Here is a 16250-nt window from a genome sequence, read left to right as displayed (position 1 = left end):
ACTAGACAAGGAAGGGCAAGAGGGGGTACAATTGTCTATCAGCAGCCCACTGCATTCAGTGAAACAGGATTTGATCATCTCATCTCCAAGTGAGATTAAATGTCTTAATGCATGAGGTAATTACTTTTGAAAGGAACCAACCCATGGTCCCATTGTAGCAGATGTTCAGTTTTCATTTGACTGCTCCTCATAGTTTGCCTTTTTGAAACTAGGTATTCTTGTTCCTAAATGATAACTCATTTATTATGGCATATTTTACAAACAGATTTCATAAACAGAACAATTCTTCTCATGGCTGGAGAATGTGAGTTGGGGATGGGGATTGAACAACAAATTGATTGTTGATGAAGGTTATGGTACTATCTCATAATAAAGCCATTCACACTGATGGACATTTGTGCAGGAGATATCATCCTCGGTAATCAAATGAGATCAGTTTACCTACCGCTGATTAAAATAGCACCCATATTAAAAATGGTGAGACAGGATATATGGTGAGAGTATTGGTATATTGTAAGTAGTAGATTCAGTACTAGTCAAATGATGATTTTATTGGTATTGAAATGGGTTTGAGTATATGACAAAAATAAGGGAGAACATCGCTGAGCGTAAGTTGGATACTGGTTTATGGCTGCAAAATTAATATTTATTGAAAATTAAATGCCACTGTTTCAAAGTATACTGTTACACTATTTTGCACAATGTGGTCATTTTAATGGACAGTAAATAAATTCATGTCATTGAAGCAAAGGTCACCTTCTTAAGAATGTACTAAGAAAGGTCTGTGATAAATTGCAAAATCATAACCAGCTGCACTGGGATTTGCCCAGATAGCATATATTCCAAAGCCCAGGTCAGCAACATACTGATGGCAATCAGTTGAAGTGGAGAACGGCAACGAAGCTGGCTGAGCCAGTGTGACTTTGTCTCATGTGCAGACATGGGCCAGAGGGTTTGCCCTTAGCAGAAAACTGTGGCTCCATAGGTTTTAGCATACCCTTACAGTTGAAAGTGTGTATACAGGACAGCAGATGATCTTTGTAACTGAAAAATGAGTTTAAAAAATTCTTTGAGAACTGTTATATTCACTGTATAAGTATGTACAAAGTGTAAATATAAAAAGGAAAGAAAAGAGAGATTATTGTTTATTTTCCTTAGCTCTCTGTAAGTTCCTTTTTCATTTATTTTTCAGGCTTATGGTATTAGCCGAGTAGCAGAAACATTCTTGGTACCATTTCCGATGTCTTCAAAACCGCTAGCTATTGGTAAGAATTTTGAGAATTGTGCTGTTGTTAGTGTTTACTGTCTTCATATATTATTGACTTTTTCTTTTTACAGGTGGCAGTTTTCAGAATGTGTGCACCACTGATGTTGATTGGAATTCCCATCCTGCTGTAAGGAAACTGTCTGACGTTATTGATCTGAAGTGCAGCTGTGGCTTTATAAGTATGGTTGATACAGAGAACAGTATAGATGGTCATACTAACAAAAGTAATTTTTATAGGCACACTCCAGAAGAATCTAAGTGCATTTCGCCTATCTCCAGTTCAGGATCTAATGTTGACAGCTTTGTAGAAGCTTGGGTGAAAACAGGATCCCCAGATGACACATTTGAAGAGCCCACTAGTGTAGATTTATTACCTAGCAATGGCTTCACAAATGGTGAATGTGCTTCTGTCTTAAAAAAAGAAATAGATAGCACATATCCTGAAAAATTAAATATTAAATCAAAGTCTGTTGACAATGAAATTAGGAATGACAGTAGCCTCTTGTCCTCAGAAAATGATAGTAGTGAAAAGAGAGATCTTGAGAATATATCTACAGATATAAATCGATGGACTCTTTTGGAGTGTAGTTTTGGAATTCCACTGTTTAACCAGGAAATAAACAGAGAAATTTGCAAGAATATCCTCCATTACAAACTGTATCAAGAAGATAGTCTGCGTCAACTTACTCATTCCAGTCGTAAATTGTGCCTCAACTTGTTGGACTTCATAGCTAAATTTCAGGTATGGATAATAAAAATAACTCTGTGAACTACCATCATAGAACATTAGTGTGTAATTTTTCGGTGTGTTACTGTGAACAGTATCTGTGGCCTTTACTCCATTCAATCCATTAAGCCATAATAATTGTTAAGTTTATGGTTCATACTGCCAGCCGGTGTGGCCTTGTGGTTCTAGGTGCTTCAGTCTGGAACCGCGTGATCGCTAGGGTCGCAGGTTAGAATCCTGCCTCGGGCATGGATGTGTGTGATGTCCTTAGGTTAGTTAGGTTTAAGTAGTTCTAAGTTCTAGGGGACTGATGACCACAGATGTTAAGTCCCATAGTGCTCAGAGCCATTTGAACCATTTATGGTTCATACCCTCAACCTGGTTGGTTTGTGGAATTCTGAGAAATAATTCTCAGAAATGCGTGGATAAGTAACAGTGTTCCTCTGTTTGCTGCCACCTTTGCAATTAAATTTCTGCCAATTTTAGCATTATTTCTGTGATGTTGAACCAGTTGAGAATGCAATATGTGGAGACCGATCATTCCTTATTTTTCATGTTAATATCTACTTTAAAAACAGTTACAGTGATACATAAACAGAAATTGCACTGTCCCCAACCCATTTATAATATTTGGGTTCAGTTGTTCGTGTCATACTCTAGCATGCATATTCTTGCCTTTAATGAGTGGCACACTTGGAATCCTACAAGTATTTGTTTTATTTATTGATGAATGATAAGCTTCATGTCCTTTCTAAAAACATGATTTCCTACATGTGAGATTGCCTTTAGCACACCTTATTAACACTCTTTTCATTCCGAATGAAGCCAAATAACAGTTGTTGTTTTTCTGTTTAATTTAGTTATCTGCATTTTCTGTAGATCATATTTGTAATAACTTGCTATAATGTGGAAAGCGGCAGCAATTTAACAACTAGACTACATTTTATCAGTAAAAATATGGCTACATGCTGACAATTTGTGTAACTGAGTTTATAGTTCAGTCATCATCTACAATAAAATCTAATGAAAGTAAGACTAAGGTTCAGTTAACAAACACTTATGAACACACTTCAGAACTCATAGGTTTCTCTGTAATGAGACTGATAGAAAAATAATTGTATACTATAAAGGAAGGAAGTGAAGAATAGTGTGTTTTTACTTGGAACCTCTTGCCCATATTATTGGTCAAACTCTTATGTTACTTTTTTTTTTTTTTTTTTTTTTGTTTTTGTAGCTAATCATAAACTTCTACCAGAGTTCACAAGTACACAGGAAGGAATACAATCACTGTAGCAGTTTCCAGTAATGATGTTAAAATAAATTTGGCTATTGGCTTCGATATATATTTACCGAATCTCTTAAAAGATTGTGATTAGTGAATTATATTTTCCATTGATTATTAGAACAGTTTCTATTAAACAGTTGTGAAACAAATCAGTGTACAGTCTTTGTATGTATTATTTGTTTGTGCATATGGTTGAATGCTGGCCATATACAGAATACTAAATTACACAGTGACTTAAAGGTAATAAAAAGGAACTTGTTAGTCTGTGACATTTTCAGGCACTGCAGACAGAAATAATACTAGAGCATTCTGAAAAGTAATACCTCCAAATTATTTGTGTGGAAACTCTTAAAGCTTTTTAAGTAAAACAAAAGCTATTAACATTCTAGATAAGTGTGGAAGGTAGGATTGGTGCAAATATCATAGGGCTCTTGTGTGATCTGGCATTGTCTTACTGAAGGAAAGGGTGCTCGATGTGTGGATGAACCCTTCAAATTTGAAACTTGATTATACTACACTGTTTCCCGTGCATTGAGAAAGTTATATGACACACCATCATGTTAAAGGCGACACTTCAGGTCTCTCTTATGGCAGAGGGCTGTAAATAGGTAGACATGAAGAATAAAGATGTAGATTGCTCATTATGTCTGTTTTATTTAAAAAGGTTTAAAAGTTTTCCCACACAAAAATCAGAGGCATTACTTTTCAGCATGCCCTCGTATACCATTATTCTGGGAAACTGCTAAAAGTTGTGATTGAGGGAATGCACAGATAGTTCTGAGCAGTCAGTAGTGTCAGATTTCAGACAGTGAACAATAAGCTGCAAACAAACACCATAGCACAGTGAATGTTATATTGGTAAGTGAGGTCGACCTTAAGATCAGTCAAAAAAAAATTGCAAAATACAGCAGTGTCAAATATATGTGGTATATAATGGATGTCTTCATGGGACACACAGGAGTACAATGCTCTGTTTGCACTGGAATATTTGTAGGTTACTATAACCAGCTGACACACCCATATCATATGCTGTATGTGCTTCTTTTGTTGTTGCTGGACATCAGCATTGCTTGATAGCTCAAGTATGTCTTATTCAAGTAATATATTGATGCTCAAGTTAGATGGGGTGTGGATTCCTGGACTTTGCTGGGCATGAATACAAAGGCACAAATAAAAATTTTCTCCTTCATTTATTAATCAACACGTAGGCCCAATAATAGCTCTGTTCATCCATGGTTTCACGAAGATAGGAAGAGAGTGGTGCTGAGATCACCACCAATGGGTTCAGTGGTATGTCTTGGTTGGAGCCAGAAAGGTTATGTTGTCATGATTTTGCACCTGTTGCCCTGATATCTGACAAGTACAACTGGAGCCAGCCTGCAGGAGAATGGAGATTAGGAAATAGGAAGTGTTTAGCTCTCATGTGTTTCTCAATCTCCTGCCATGCCATGTAACCTGCATGAGGTATTGTGAGCAGAGGTCTAGTAGACCAAGATGGGAAAGGGGGGGGGGGGGGGGGTTAGGCGAAGGTGGGATTAGGCGATGGTAAATGCGTCAAAGTTTCCCCCCTATAGCATCCCCTCCCATCTCCATTTGTCAGTGACTGTCCCTGCTTTCCATGAACCTTTGTGGGGACAGAAGTCATAGTGACAATGTGGTGTAGTTGGAGCTCATTACTCCTACACCAGTAGTCAGGCTGAGTCATTGTGATTGCTATGGCCCCTTGTGGCACGTGTGAAGGGAGCATTGACTGTTGTCATGGCAACAGCTGATTATGACTGGCTGTGAACATTTGTTGTGCCCTATTGCTAACAAAGATGCTTTGGGTTTACAACAGGTTCTAGCTGAGCATACGAGTCCATATGCACTAGCATGCATGATAACGGGATATGTTATAGGCATGGACACATGACAGAATGGCAGAAAATAGCTATTGTGTTTGGATGTGCCCGTGACTACACTGCAAATGAAGCTGTCCAATTTGTTGGTGTATCAAAGTGGATTGTTCATTGTGTGTACAAGGAATGGTGTACCACTCACAACCGTGTAACATGGGTTAAGAACAATGGGTCTGATAAGACTCTTAACCAACAGGGACCGAACTAGAGTGTAACGATTTGTCAATGGCAGTCAGATTCGAAACCATCATGAGTTGCTCCTTTTAGTGAATTCAGGTACGTATCAACCAGTTTACGAGCATTCAAAGGCGAACAATATGCAATTGTTGTTCGGAGTTGAGTACATCGCAAAAGGCCACTGTTCGCAGGAGTACATAAAGCTGCATGTTTTCAGTTCGACAAACACCACAGAAACTGCATAGCAACTGACTTGAAAAAACATTAGGTTAGAGTTCATTGAGTGTAAGTCAGGCAGAAACAAACATCTGAGCATAATGAGTTGATAATACGTTGGTCAATACAGTGTGTAACGATTTGCTTCATAAGCCAAAATGGAGTGAAGTGCTAATCTCGTGATGGGTAACCGGGTAACTATATCCCGACAGACAAGTCCATGTCACGTAACATATGCTCCTTGCTGTGCTGCCAGACATTAGTAATCCAGCTTGAGTATCTCTGATACAGGTTCAATATTGAGCTGTATGGGCATGTGAGTTACTATCTCGTGGACATTTTATTTCACTGGGCTAATGATCATATATTTTTATGGCTACCTATTGAACTCCTTTCTCTGCTGCCAACAGCTTCTTCTATACTCCGCTCATCATAAGAATAAACGTGATGTAAACAAACACAAATGTGATGATTGGTCGGAAGCTGTTGCACACATACATTGATGTTGTTACACTCTTCGAAGTAGGTCCTACTTATGTATTAGATATATTATTATGAAGTTACATTAAATGAAACTTTAAGATATTCAATGTTTTTTCTTAATCACACTTTAGCTGTGTAGTTTTTATTTCAAAAATCGTGTAAAGTCACAGCCTCTTCACTATTGTGCTCTGATTGTTGCATTGTTAATGTGCAGTATGAAAATGGCTGAGGCTGCTTCCTCTTCCTTAGTGAAACACGTGTGGAAAACAGTTAAAAAGTGTCGAGAAATAGACTGTTCATAATGTTTTTTCTTAAATTTACAGAGATAATTAGCTTTGAAGTTTTCCAAGGGCCTGTATTAGATACAGTTGAGACACACATACGGATTGGACGTATAGAAGAATCAGTAGCGAAATAGATTGATAACGTACTGCAGTTTGTGGTTCGCTGGTTCAAATCTCGCCAAAGTCAATTTTTTTCCTCATTCATTTTGAAATATCTACATCTCATAACTGTAAAATTCATCATTTTTTTTATGAATAATGCACATCTTCTTGTTTCTAATTACATATTGCATGCAAAATTCCGGTTTTCATTTCAAAAATAAATTCTTAATTGTTTATATTTTATGAAAGACTTAATAAAAATTGCTTAAATTAAGAAAACACAACAATTTAATTTTTGATGGCAAAATTGAAACACTAAATACCATTTTATTTGGACCATGTCCATTGTTTTATACCACTGGTGTAGAGTAGTGTTGTAGAAACATGAAGAACAGTCATTCACGGCATTTAGCATACCATGCAGGTGCTGCATTTTTACATTTACCTCTGTGTCATTAAAATATGAACCCAACAGAACTGATCTGGAGAAGAATTACAGGATTTGGCCCAAGAAGTAACAAGACCGTTAACCTGATAGATGTACTGGAACTAATACATGTAGCTTTTTCACGTTTCACTGCCTAACACTGGCGAAATATAGAACGGTTCGTCATAAAAGAAAAGGAGAAAATGCGGCACCTGGTTGGCTTAATGGATTCTGTTGTTGATAGGCTTGTTATCAACATAGCAGATACTTACAGAACTGAAATGTATATCTTGGATTCGGATAAGGAAGGGACTAAGAGATTACCATATGACTGACTGTAATTAATACTTTCAGTGGCTTCAGTATTCAACAGTATGATGAAATCCCTGCAGTGTGCTCACTCAGAAAAATTACCCTGTGTTTCAATTAGAAATTTTCATCACTCTTGTTGATAATTAGAATACTATGTCAGGGGAGAATGAAAGCATTTTATGCTTTGTGTGTGGTCACCTAAGAAGAGCATGGTAGTGCTGAAGTTTTGCCAAATATTATTTCATTCTCTTTAAAAATTAAATGACATTTGTAGCTATGTTGTTTCTTTGCTCTTCTCTTGTTACGTCTGAAATGCAACTGCTCACATCATTGGAGGTTAGTTGGACCGCTGGCTGGTCAGTGCTGTCCAAGTTTAATGCGCCGGTAAAGCTGTTGTCTCACATTATCACCCAGTCTGTGTGGGTAACACAGCATAAAACGTATCCTTGTGATTTTACTTGACTATACTGATCACAGATTGCCTTCTGCTCCACATGAAATGAAATCCAGTGAGATTCAAGCAAATGTGGAAGAATATATGGTGTAATGTTTACATAAGGTTTATTCTTATGATGAACAGAGTATAGTGTTGCAACTGTGGGCATTTCTACACTGCCTGCCAAAAAAAGTGAAGCACCCAGAACACATCAGCAGATGTCAATGTAACTTCATACACGTACATGCCATTTTCAGGTATGTATATGGTTAGAGTTGTAATTCCCTCTGAAAGGTAGAGTGGCCACCAGAATGCATTGGTTTTGTTCATGTTTAGTGTTGTTGCCAGGCCTGGTAGGATATAAGGGGCATGAACAGTGTAAGGTATTCAGTGACCACCGAAGGTCATGGAAGTGCTGGGTACTGATTAGAGACAGCATTATCAGCACCTGACAGAGTTTGAAAGGGGTCTCATTGAGTGTCTCCATTTGACAGGATGATTGAATTGTGCAATATCCAAATTTATGTGACATTCGGATGTGACAGTGATGCAGTGTTGGACTGTGTGGGGAAAATGAGGGCAGGTGTACTCATTGTCAAAGTTCCAGTCGACCATGTCTGACCATCACAAGGGAGTATTGCCATATTCTGCACCAAGCATAATGCCACCCATTCACATCTGCAGTTACCATCCAAGAACAAGTAATGGACTCCCTCCAATATTGTGTGTTACTCTGCACCATTGGTCAGTACTAGCAGCAATCGGACTAGGGAATTACTGGCCCATGCGTATACTGCCATTAACACCACAATACAGATGACTGCATTTGGAGTCTTGCTGTGGTGGGGAAGATTGAACTGCTGATGAATGGTATCGCATTGTGTTCATCATTTGTGGGTATGGTGGCAACCTTGAGAGAGGTCCGATTCTTCCAATGTTTTGGAGAGGCACAGCAGTGTTACTCCTGCCATTGTGGTGTGGGATCCATTGAGTATGGCTTCAGGTCACAGCTGGTAGTGATTGAGGGAACTCTGATGGCACAACAGTACACCATGGATGTCTTGCACCCTCATTTGTTACTTCTTGTGTGGCAGTATCATGGTGCCATTACAGGACACACATGGCACATGTGTCTATGAACTGCCTGCATGACGTTGAGGTACTCTCAGGGCCAACAAGATCACCAGATATGTCCGCGACAAAACTTGTGTGGGATCTGCTCAGACATCAACACTGTCACAGTTCCATTAGCAACGACCACTTAATAAAGTAGTGGATCAGTTTGCCTCAGCAGAAAATACAATTTTTTTATGACTCCCTTCCCAACCGAATCAGTCTGCGCATCCAGGCCAGAGGAGGAGTAATTTCATACTAATAAATGGGCTAGTACTGCCAAATTCTTTGTAAATTTGATTCGGTGTTGTAGTTGCTGAAATAATATTATATACCCCGTGAATCTGTGAAGTTTCACTTCATCTCTTCGTCCCCTTTGGGTTAGTTGTTTTTTTTGGGTCAGATAATGTAACCTGCAAGACTATCATTCCTTTCTTCCAGGAGTGCCAGTCTCGCAAGTTACACAGAATTTGTGTGAAGTGTGAACTTTGAAAGATAGGAGATGAGGTACTGGTGGAAGTAAATCTGTGTGGACAGATCATGAGTCAAACTTGGGTAGCTCAGTTGGTAGAACACTTGCCAGCAAAAGACAAAGGTCCCAGGTTCAAGTTCTGTACACTCCACTGCAGAATGAAAATTCATTCTGGAAATGATCCTCCAGGTTGTGGCCAAGACGTGTCTCAGCATATCCTTTCGTCCAGCAGTGCTAGTCGTGCAAGTTATACAGGAGAACTTCTGTGATGTTTGGAAGGTAGGAGATGAGTACTGCCAGGAGTAAAGCTGTGAGGATGAATCATGAATCGTACTTGGGTAGCTCTGTAGTTTGAGCACTTACTCGAGAAAGGCAAAGTTCACGGGCTCGAGACCCAGACCAGCACACAGTTTTAATCTGCCAGGAAGTTTCATAATATACGTACTTAATAACTTTTCTTATGAGCAAGGAATAATTTTTCTAGTATGCGGCTAAAGCAGGTTCTTTACCTGTTCTTGTAGACATATAAGTTTTCGCTATATTCTTCTTGTGAAATGCGAAAACCAATTTATTTACTGAGATCATTGCATTAACACAATTCCTGGATTACTGGTATTGGCCATATGTATTTCCATATTCAGATCTGTGAAAAGAATATATGCCAAGGTTACATGCTTAGAGGCATACAAAAATGCAGGGGGGCAAAAATTACATACCCATAAAACTGGGCAGTGGTTTTTACGTCATACAATGCTTAAATCACACTGCCACTTTGGGACTATACAATATGCTGTAAAGTGATAACTCTCATAAAATTCTGCTCATATGGATGGATACAATCCAAAGTCAAAATATAAGAAAGACTAATCTAACAAGTTAAATTTAAATAAAACATTTCATGAGAGAGTTGAGGCATTGCAAAGGCATGCCTGGGGTACTGTCATAATGTCTGTACAACATGGGAGTACAAATGGCACAAACAATACAGCTACATGCCACATCTTGCCTCTTTGTGGTATCATGTCATGTTGACTGTGTCAGAGTAACTGATGACTGGATTTGGAGTGTAATGGAAATTAGTGCTGAGAGGTACCACCAGATGGCAGTCTGCACTGCACGATGAAAATTACACCCAATGTTAGAGGTTCACACTTTTGCTTAACATTGAAATTAACAGAAGGAATTTATCATCACAGTAGTATACCCTAAGTAATCACAATGGCAAAGTTGCTGTTGAGTACACTACCGGATTCAGTGGCTGACTCTCCTGTTATCCTTATGGAAATCATGTAATACCTTCCCGTTTCCCATTAGTGTGAAGTTTTTAGAGTTGCACAGATGATATAAAGAACTCATCTTTTCTTCTTTTCTTTTATACACAGTTTGAAATGTGTGTTGTATGTTATTTCTCACTTCTGTTGCATTCTCGTTTTACTGAACCACGCTTTTGCATTTCACATCAAATAATAAATTAATTCTTTTTTTGCTCATATATCTTCTGTCTCTTATTATTTTCTATTTCGTTGGAGATCATAAATCATATAAGTTACAGTGATGGTGGCTTTGTATTTTGCTTCAGTTTTGATAAGTTATCTTATCACTGTTCTGTTTGTAGTAATGAGCACAGTACATAACTCTGTGAGCTGAAGGTTCTGTGTCCAGTGTAAGAGGTTCTTAAAAAGTTATCATCTAAAATTTTTCTAATGTGTTCAGTTCCTTCCATTACACCAATTTTTCACTCAGTTTGTCTCTAGCCTATATTCCAGCTTGATTGTATTATGTGCTCTTGATTTGTAGTCTCATATCCCTCCCATCATTCCCCTGACTACCTATATCTTTTTATGAAGTTAGGAGATGTCTCCTTGTCCAGACGATGCCTGGAGTAATCTTCTTCAGATGTTCAATTTGAGAAAACTGTGGTAGTTGCAAAAAGATGAGTGATTGATATTCAGTTATCTGTGGATTATTTTTACCTGAACAAAGTGAAAAGTCTTCAGTGGTGACGGGTGAAAGATAGATACATCAAAGCATAGTTACCTGCCTCAGATAAAGTGATTCTTTCCTTTGTTTACTTGATTTGTTAACATCACTTTTTACATTTTTCCACTGTATTGAAATTATAAATACTGATTCGAGAGTTTCATAGAAAGTTAGAGTAATGTAGTAGCTCTGCAATAAGTCCCAAGGAACTACATATTGCTGACAAGCTGCTGTGTCGTCCTCTGTTGAGATGCCATTGGACTTCGATACTCAGAGATGTGTCTTGAACAAATGTTGCTCTGTAGCTTGCAAATATTGAAAATACATCATTTACATAAACTGCACACTACATCAATATACATAAATTTAAATGACATATTTCCAATAGGAGATGTCTTCAGCATTGTTATGGCTATTGATTTCAACATTTGAACTGATGCTGCTGCTTCAAGTAGTTTTCAATTGTCCTCATAAAGCTTACATGTACTGTAATTTTATGCTCATGCCATTTTTTTAAAAAAAACCCTGTGTACTCAGTGAGTGCTTGAAAAAAAAAAAGGGGGGGGGGGATTGTGGTGCTGCTGTGACTGATATGGATTTAGAGTTTGTATTTTGTCATTGCACTCCAACTTGTGTGTATTGTAACATCACACTGTAACACAACAAACAGTTAATATCATCCACACGGCTTACGAAAGAAACTTGAACAGGTGACTAATATGTACAGACTGTACAGACACCGACATTTGTGTAATTTTTTTTATAACAGTATGACTACTGGTGACAAATTTGTATGCTGCCACATGTTAGTTAACAGTTTGAAAGTGGTAGTTATTGGGAACTGTAAACTGTAGTTTAAGTAGGGAAAATGCAGTGAGACAGAAAGAGGGGTACCTAGTGAGGCCCTCACATTGATATGTTGAACATATGTAAAAGACAGGAAGAGTGCAGAACAAGAGACAAAGATTTCCACCCCTCAGACGGAGATTGAGGCAACAAAAAATGAAATAAAGAGGGGGAGGGGGGGGGGGCGATGTGACATAGGTAACAATAAAGGGGCAAAAAGGCAATAGTTTAGATAATTTTGGATGGGGCTCACATTGATTCTGTGCCAGTTGTTGCTGTTGGAGGATGGGATATATAAGACATGGGACACACCGTAACAGGAGGACGAAAACAGATTAGCTGGACCAGTAACTGAAAATGTTGGTTGAGGGGAGGGGGGAGGGGGAGAAGGGAGGATGTGAAGAGGAAGGTACTGTCATCAGTGGTAAAATATCTGTGAGAGGTAAGCCTTTTTTAGGTTAAATAACTCATTCAGACAGATTACTCTAACCCTCAAGCAGGTGCGCGTATCTATAAAGTGCACGAACCACAAAGAACATTTTCTTCTACCATTCCATTGTCGTTTTACGATTCTGAATCCATACCTATTCCTTCGTTACTGCTTCACATAACACAGTGATAATCTGTGCTATCATACATCCAAGTGAATAGAAGTAACATAAAATAAACAGCATGCTAGGTGAGAAAAAATTTACGATCTGTGCTAGAAAATTAGCCAGATTATGAGCTAGCAGCAAAATCCTATAATGAGGCTGTTATGTACAAGATAATAACGGAGTAAGTGTTTGGCTGGGATCTGATGTAACTGGGTTAGAGTGGGTTATTATTGTAGGTTAGTACTAGCATGCAGGAACAGAGTGATGTTACGAAAGTTTTTTTGTTGTGGTGTAATTAAACAATGCTTCAGCTCATATAATGTAAGTGTATTATATATTTCTCTTTTAAAATTAAGATTAAACTGTGATTTTACTCATACATGGTTACTTGAGTAACGTGTACAAAATACACTGCCATGTGCTCAAGGGTTAAGAGAGATCCAGTTAAATGAATTATCACACACAAAATTAAACTTATGTGCCTAACCTTACCGTGATGCAACAAAACGTTAAAGGACTCAAAAATAAAGTTGTTGAACGTCTTATCTGTTTGTTTACACAATCTAGAATGACAAAAGGAAGTTGATATATTTCACGTGTTTGAGCACTGTGTAAATACAAGAATCCATATGTTAAACATAGAGAACTAGTAATTAGCAGTCCATTTCTGTAGGGAAAATATGGAGAAAGAAGGAATTGTCGTGTATGTGAAAAATAAAATCAAGTTCAAATCTATTTATAACAATAGCTGCTGCAGAGATCAACAATTGGAAACCTATGCTTGCAAATTGCTGCTACTGGAAAAGTCATCTATAATTGACACAGTATACAGATCCCCACTGGAAAACTTGTAAATATTCTTAAAAAATTGAATAATTATTATGCCACTTAGCAAACAAAAGGGAGTCTATAGAGAATTGAATATTAATTTTCTGTAAGATTCAGGTAAAAGAAATGTTTTGGAAATGTTACTTTAACGATTATAACATGAATTCTGCTGTTAAATTTTCCCACCAGAATTAAACAGGACATAAGTGCACTAATAGAAAACACTTTTGCGGGTGAATATTTAATCAGTTATATGAATGTTTATCCAGTTGTGAATGGACTCTTTTACTATGATAATGTAGCTTGTTATCGTTGTCTTCAGTCCAGACTGGTTTAGGCAGCTCGCCCTCTTGGTATATCCTCTGCAAGCCTCTTATCTCTGCATAACTATTGGATCCTACATCAATTTGAACCTGCTTGCTGTATTCAAGTCTTGGTCTCTAGAATTATATACCCAGCACATTTCCCTCCATTACCAAATTCACAACTACTTCCTCACACTTACAATATATTGGATGTTAACAAATTCCTCTTTTTCAGAAATGCTTTTCTTGTTGTAGGTAGCCTGCATTTTATATCCAGTCTAGTTTGGCTATCATCAGCTATTTTGCTGCACAAATTGAAAAACTCAGTTACTACTTTTAGTGTATCGTTTCCTGATCTTGTTCCTTCAGCCTAATTTACTTTTATTTAGATTCATGTTACAACCTCTATGCAGGACACTATCAATTCTGCTCAACTGCTCTTGCAGGCCCCTTGCCTTCTCCAACAAAATTTCAATGTTATCAGTAAACCTCAGATTATTTTACTGCTTTCCTCTGAACTTTAATTCCCTTTCCAAATTTCTCCTTGGTTTCATTTACTACTTGCTCAGTATACAGATTGAATAACATTTATGGTAAGCAGTGTACTTGTCTCACTCCCTTCTCAATTACTGCTTCTATTTGATGTCATACTTTTATAACTGCAGTCTGATTTATGTACAAGTGTAGAGAACCTATGTCTCCCTGTATTTTATCCCTTCTATCTTCAGAATTTCAGAGAGTGTATTCTAGCCAACATTGTCAAAAGTTTTCCCTAAATCTGCAAATGCTATAAATGTAGCTTTGCCTTTCTTCAACCTATGTTCTAAGATAAGTCTTAGGATCAGTGTTGACTCGTGTTTTTACATTTTTTTAAAACTCAGACTGGCCTTTCGCAAGGTCAGCTCCTACGAGTTTTTCCATTCTACTGTAAATAATTCATATAAGTATTTTGCAACAATAACTTATTATAGTTCAGTAATGTTCACTCCTGTCAATACCTGCTTTATGTGGAACTGGAATTATTGCATTGATGAACAATTAACCATACTAAATAACATATTTGATTAGAATGAAGTGGTATTGTGTGAAAACAGTAAGAGTAATTAATGAACAGATAGCAAAAAGTTTCAAGACAGCCTCCTGGAAGCTGACAGGAGGGATGCAATTACTGTGATAGGTGTCAATGCCAGATATAAAGTGAGTATAGATGAGTTTGTCAGTTTTTACCAGGTGATTTTCCGAGGAAACAGTAAGGCTTTGGCACTAATAAGACCTCAAAAATGCCTTGGATTACAAAAGGAATCTGGATATCTTGTGCATGGAAAGGGAAATTTTTAGAAGAGAGAGGTAGGGCTTATTAAATGTTGCAAGAACATGATTAAAAAATTTAAAAACTGGTTTATAATGTCTGAAATCAGTAATTTATCTAAAATAAAATCTGCAGAGGCTACAGTTAAAACAGAAGTTGGGAAATCTGTTAAATAATGTGACAACCTCGTTGTTAAAGAAAACAACCAAACAATAAATTAGAGCAGTCAGATGGCCAACTTCTTTAATTACCACTTGATTGAAGTTGCCCAGAAAATCGACATAGACAGTTCATGGACTAAAGCAATAGAATACATGCAAGACGCAATGCTTTATACTAATCACAATAACTCCATGCTATTCCAAAGAAATGAAGAATATAATTATATAATTAACTCCTTCAAAAACTAAGAACACTGACAGAGGAAGGAAAGTACTAAATCCTATTCTTTACATTTATGTAATGTATTCAGTTTTTATATATGGTTTTATAAAAAGGCACGGCCAAACTTTCAGGAAACATTCCTCACACACAAATAAAGAAAATATGTTACATGGACATGTGTCCGGAAACGCTTACTTTCCATGTTAGAGCTCATTTTATTACTTCTCTTCAAATCACATTAATCGTGGAATGGAAACACACAGCAACAGAACGTACCAGCGTGACTTCAAACACATTGTTACAGGAAATGTTCAAAAGGTCCTCCGTTAGCGAGGATACATGCATCCACCCACCGTCGCATGGAATCCCTGGTGCGCTAATGTAGCCCTGCAGAACGGCGTATTGAATCACAGCCGTCCACAATACGAACACGAAGAGTCTCTATGTGCTAAGGCCAGACAACTTTTTTAAAAAGGTGGTAAGACAGATAATAATCACCGACAAGGCCCACTATGTACCTCCATCTCAGAGGTGCTGGGAAAGGTTATTTACACATGAATCTCACTCAAAATAGATACTCAGTTTGACTTTCAAAAGAGTCTCTCCATAGAACACATTATTTTTCAATTCACAGATCCAATTATACAATATTTAAATGATAAAATATTGCCAACTAGTATTTTCTGTGGCTTCTCAAAAGAATTTTATTATGTAGTTCACAGTATTCTCCTAAAGAAGCTCAAATATTATACTATTGGAGATGTTGCTAGTAACTGGTTTTCATTGTATCCAACTGAAAGGAT

The 16250-nt window shown here is 37.5% G+C and overlaps 1 protein-coding gene across 1 annotated transcript in view; it reads left to right on the top strand.

Annotated features, from left to right (window-relative positions):
• The window catches only part of LOC124721823 (protein FAM91A1), a 163912-nt gene that overhangs the window by 130950 nt on the left and 16712 nt on the right, over positions 1–16250 (top strand). Inside the window, exons 11-12 of the mRNA XM_047246944.1 lie at positions 1193–1265; positions 1339–2009. Of these exons, the coding sequence (XP_047102900.1) occupies positions 1193–1265; positions 1339–2009 (744 nt within the window). The remainder of the gene's footprint in view (positions 1–1192; positions 1266–1338; positions 2010–16250) is intronic.

The sequence above is a fragment of the Schistocerca piceifrons genome, chromosome X (genome assembly GCF_021461385.2).
Source record: "Schistocerca piceifrons isolate TAMUIC-IGC-003096 chromosome X, iqSchPice1.1, whole genome shotgun sequence".
Lineage (NCBI taxonomy): Eukaryota > Metazoa > Arthropoda > Insecta > Orthoptera > Acrididae > Schistocerca > Schistocerca piceifrons.
Note: the sequence above shows the minus strand (reverse complement) of the source record. Positions and strands in the feature narration are given on the sequence as shown.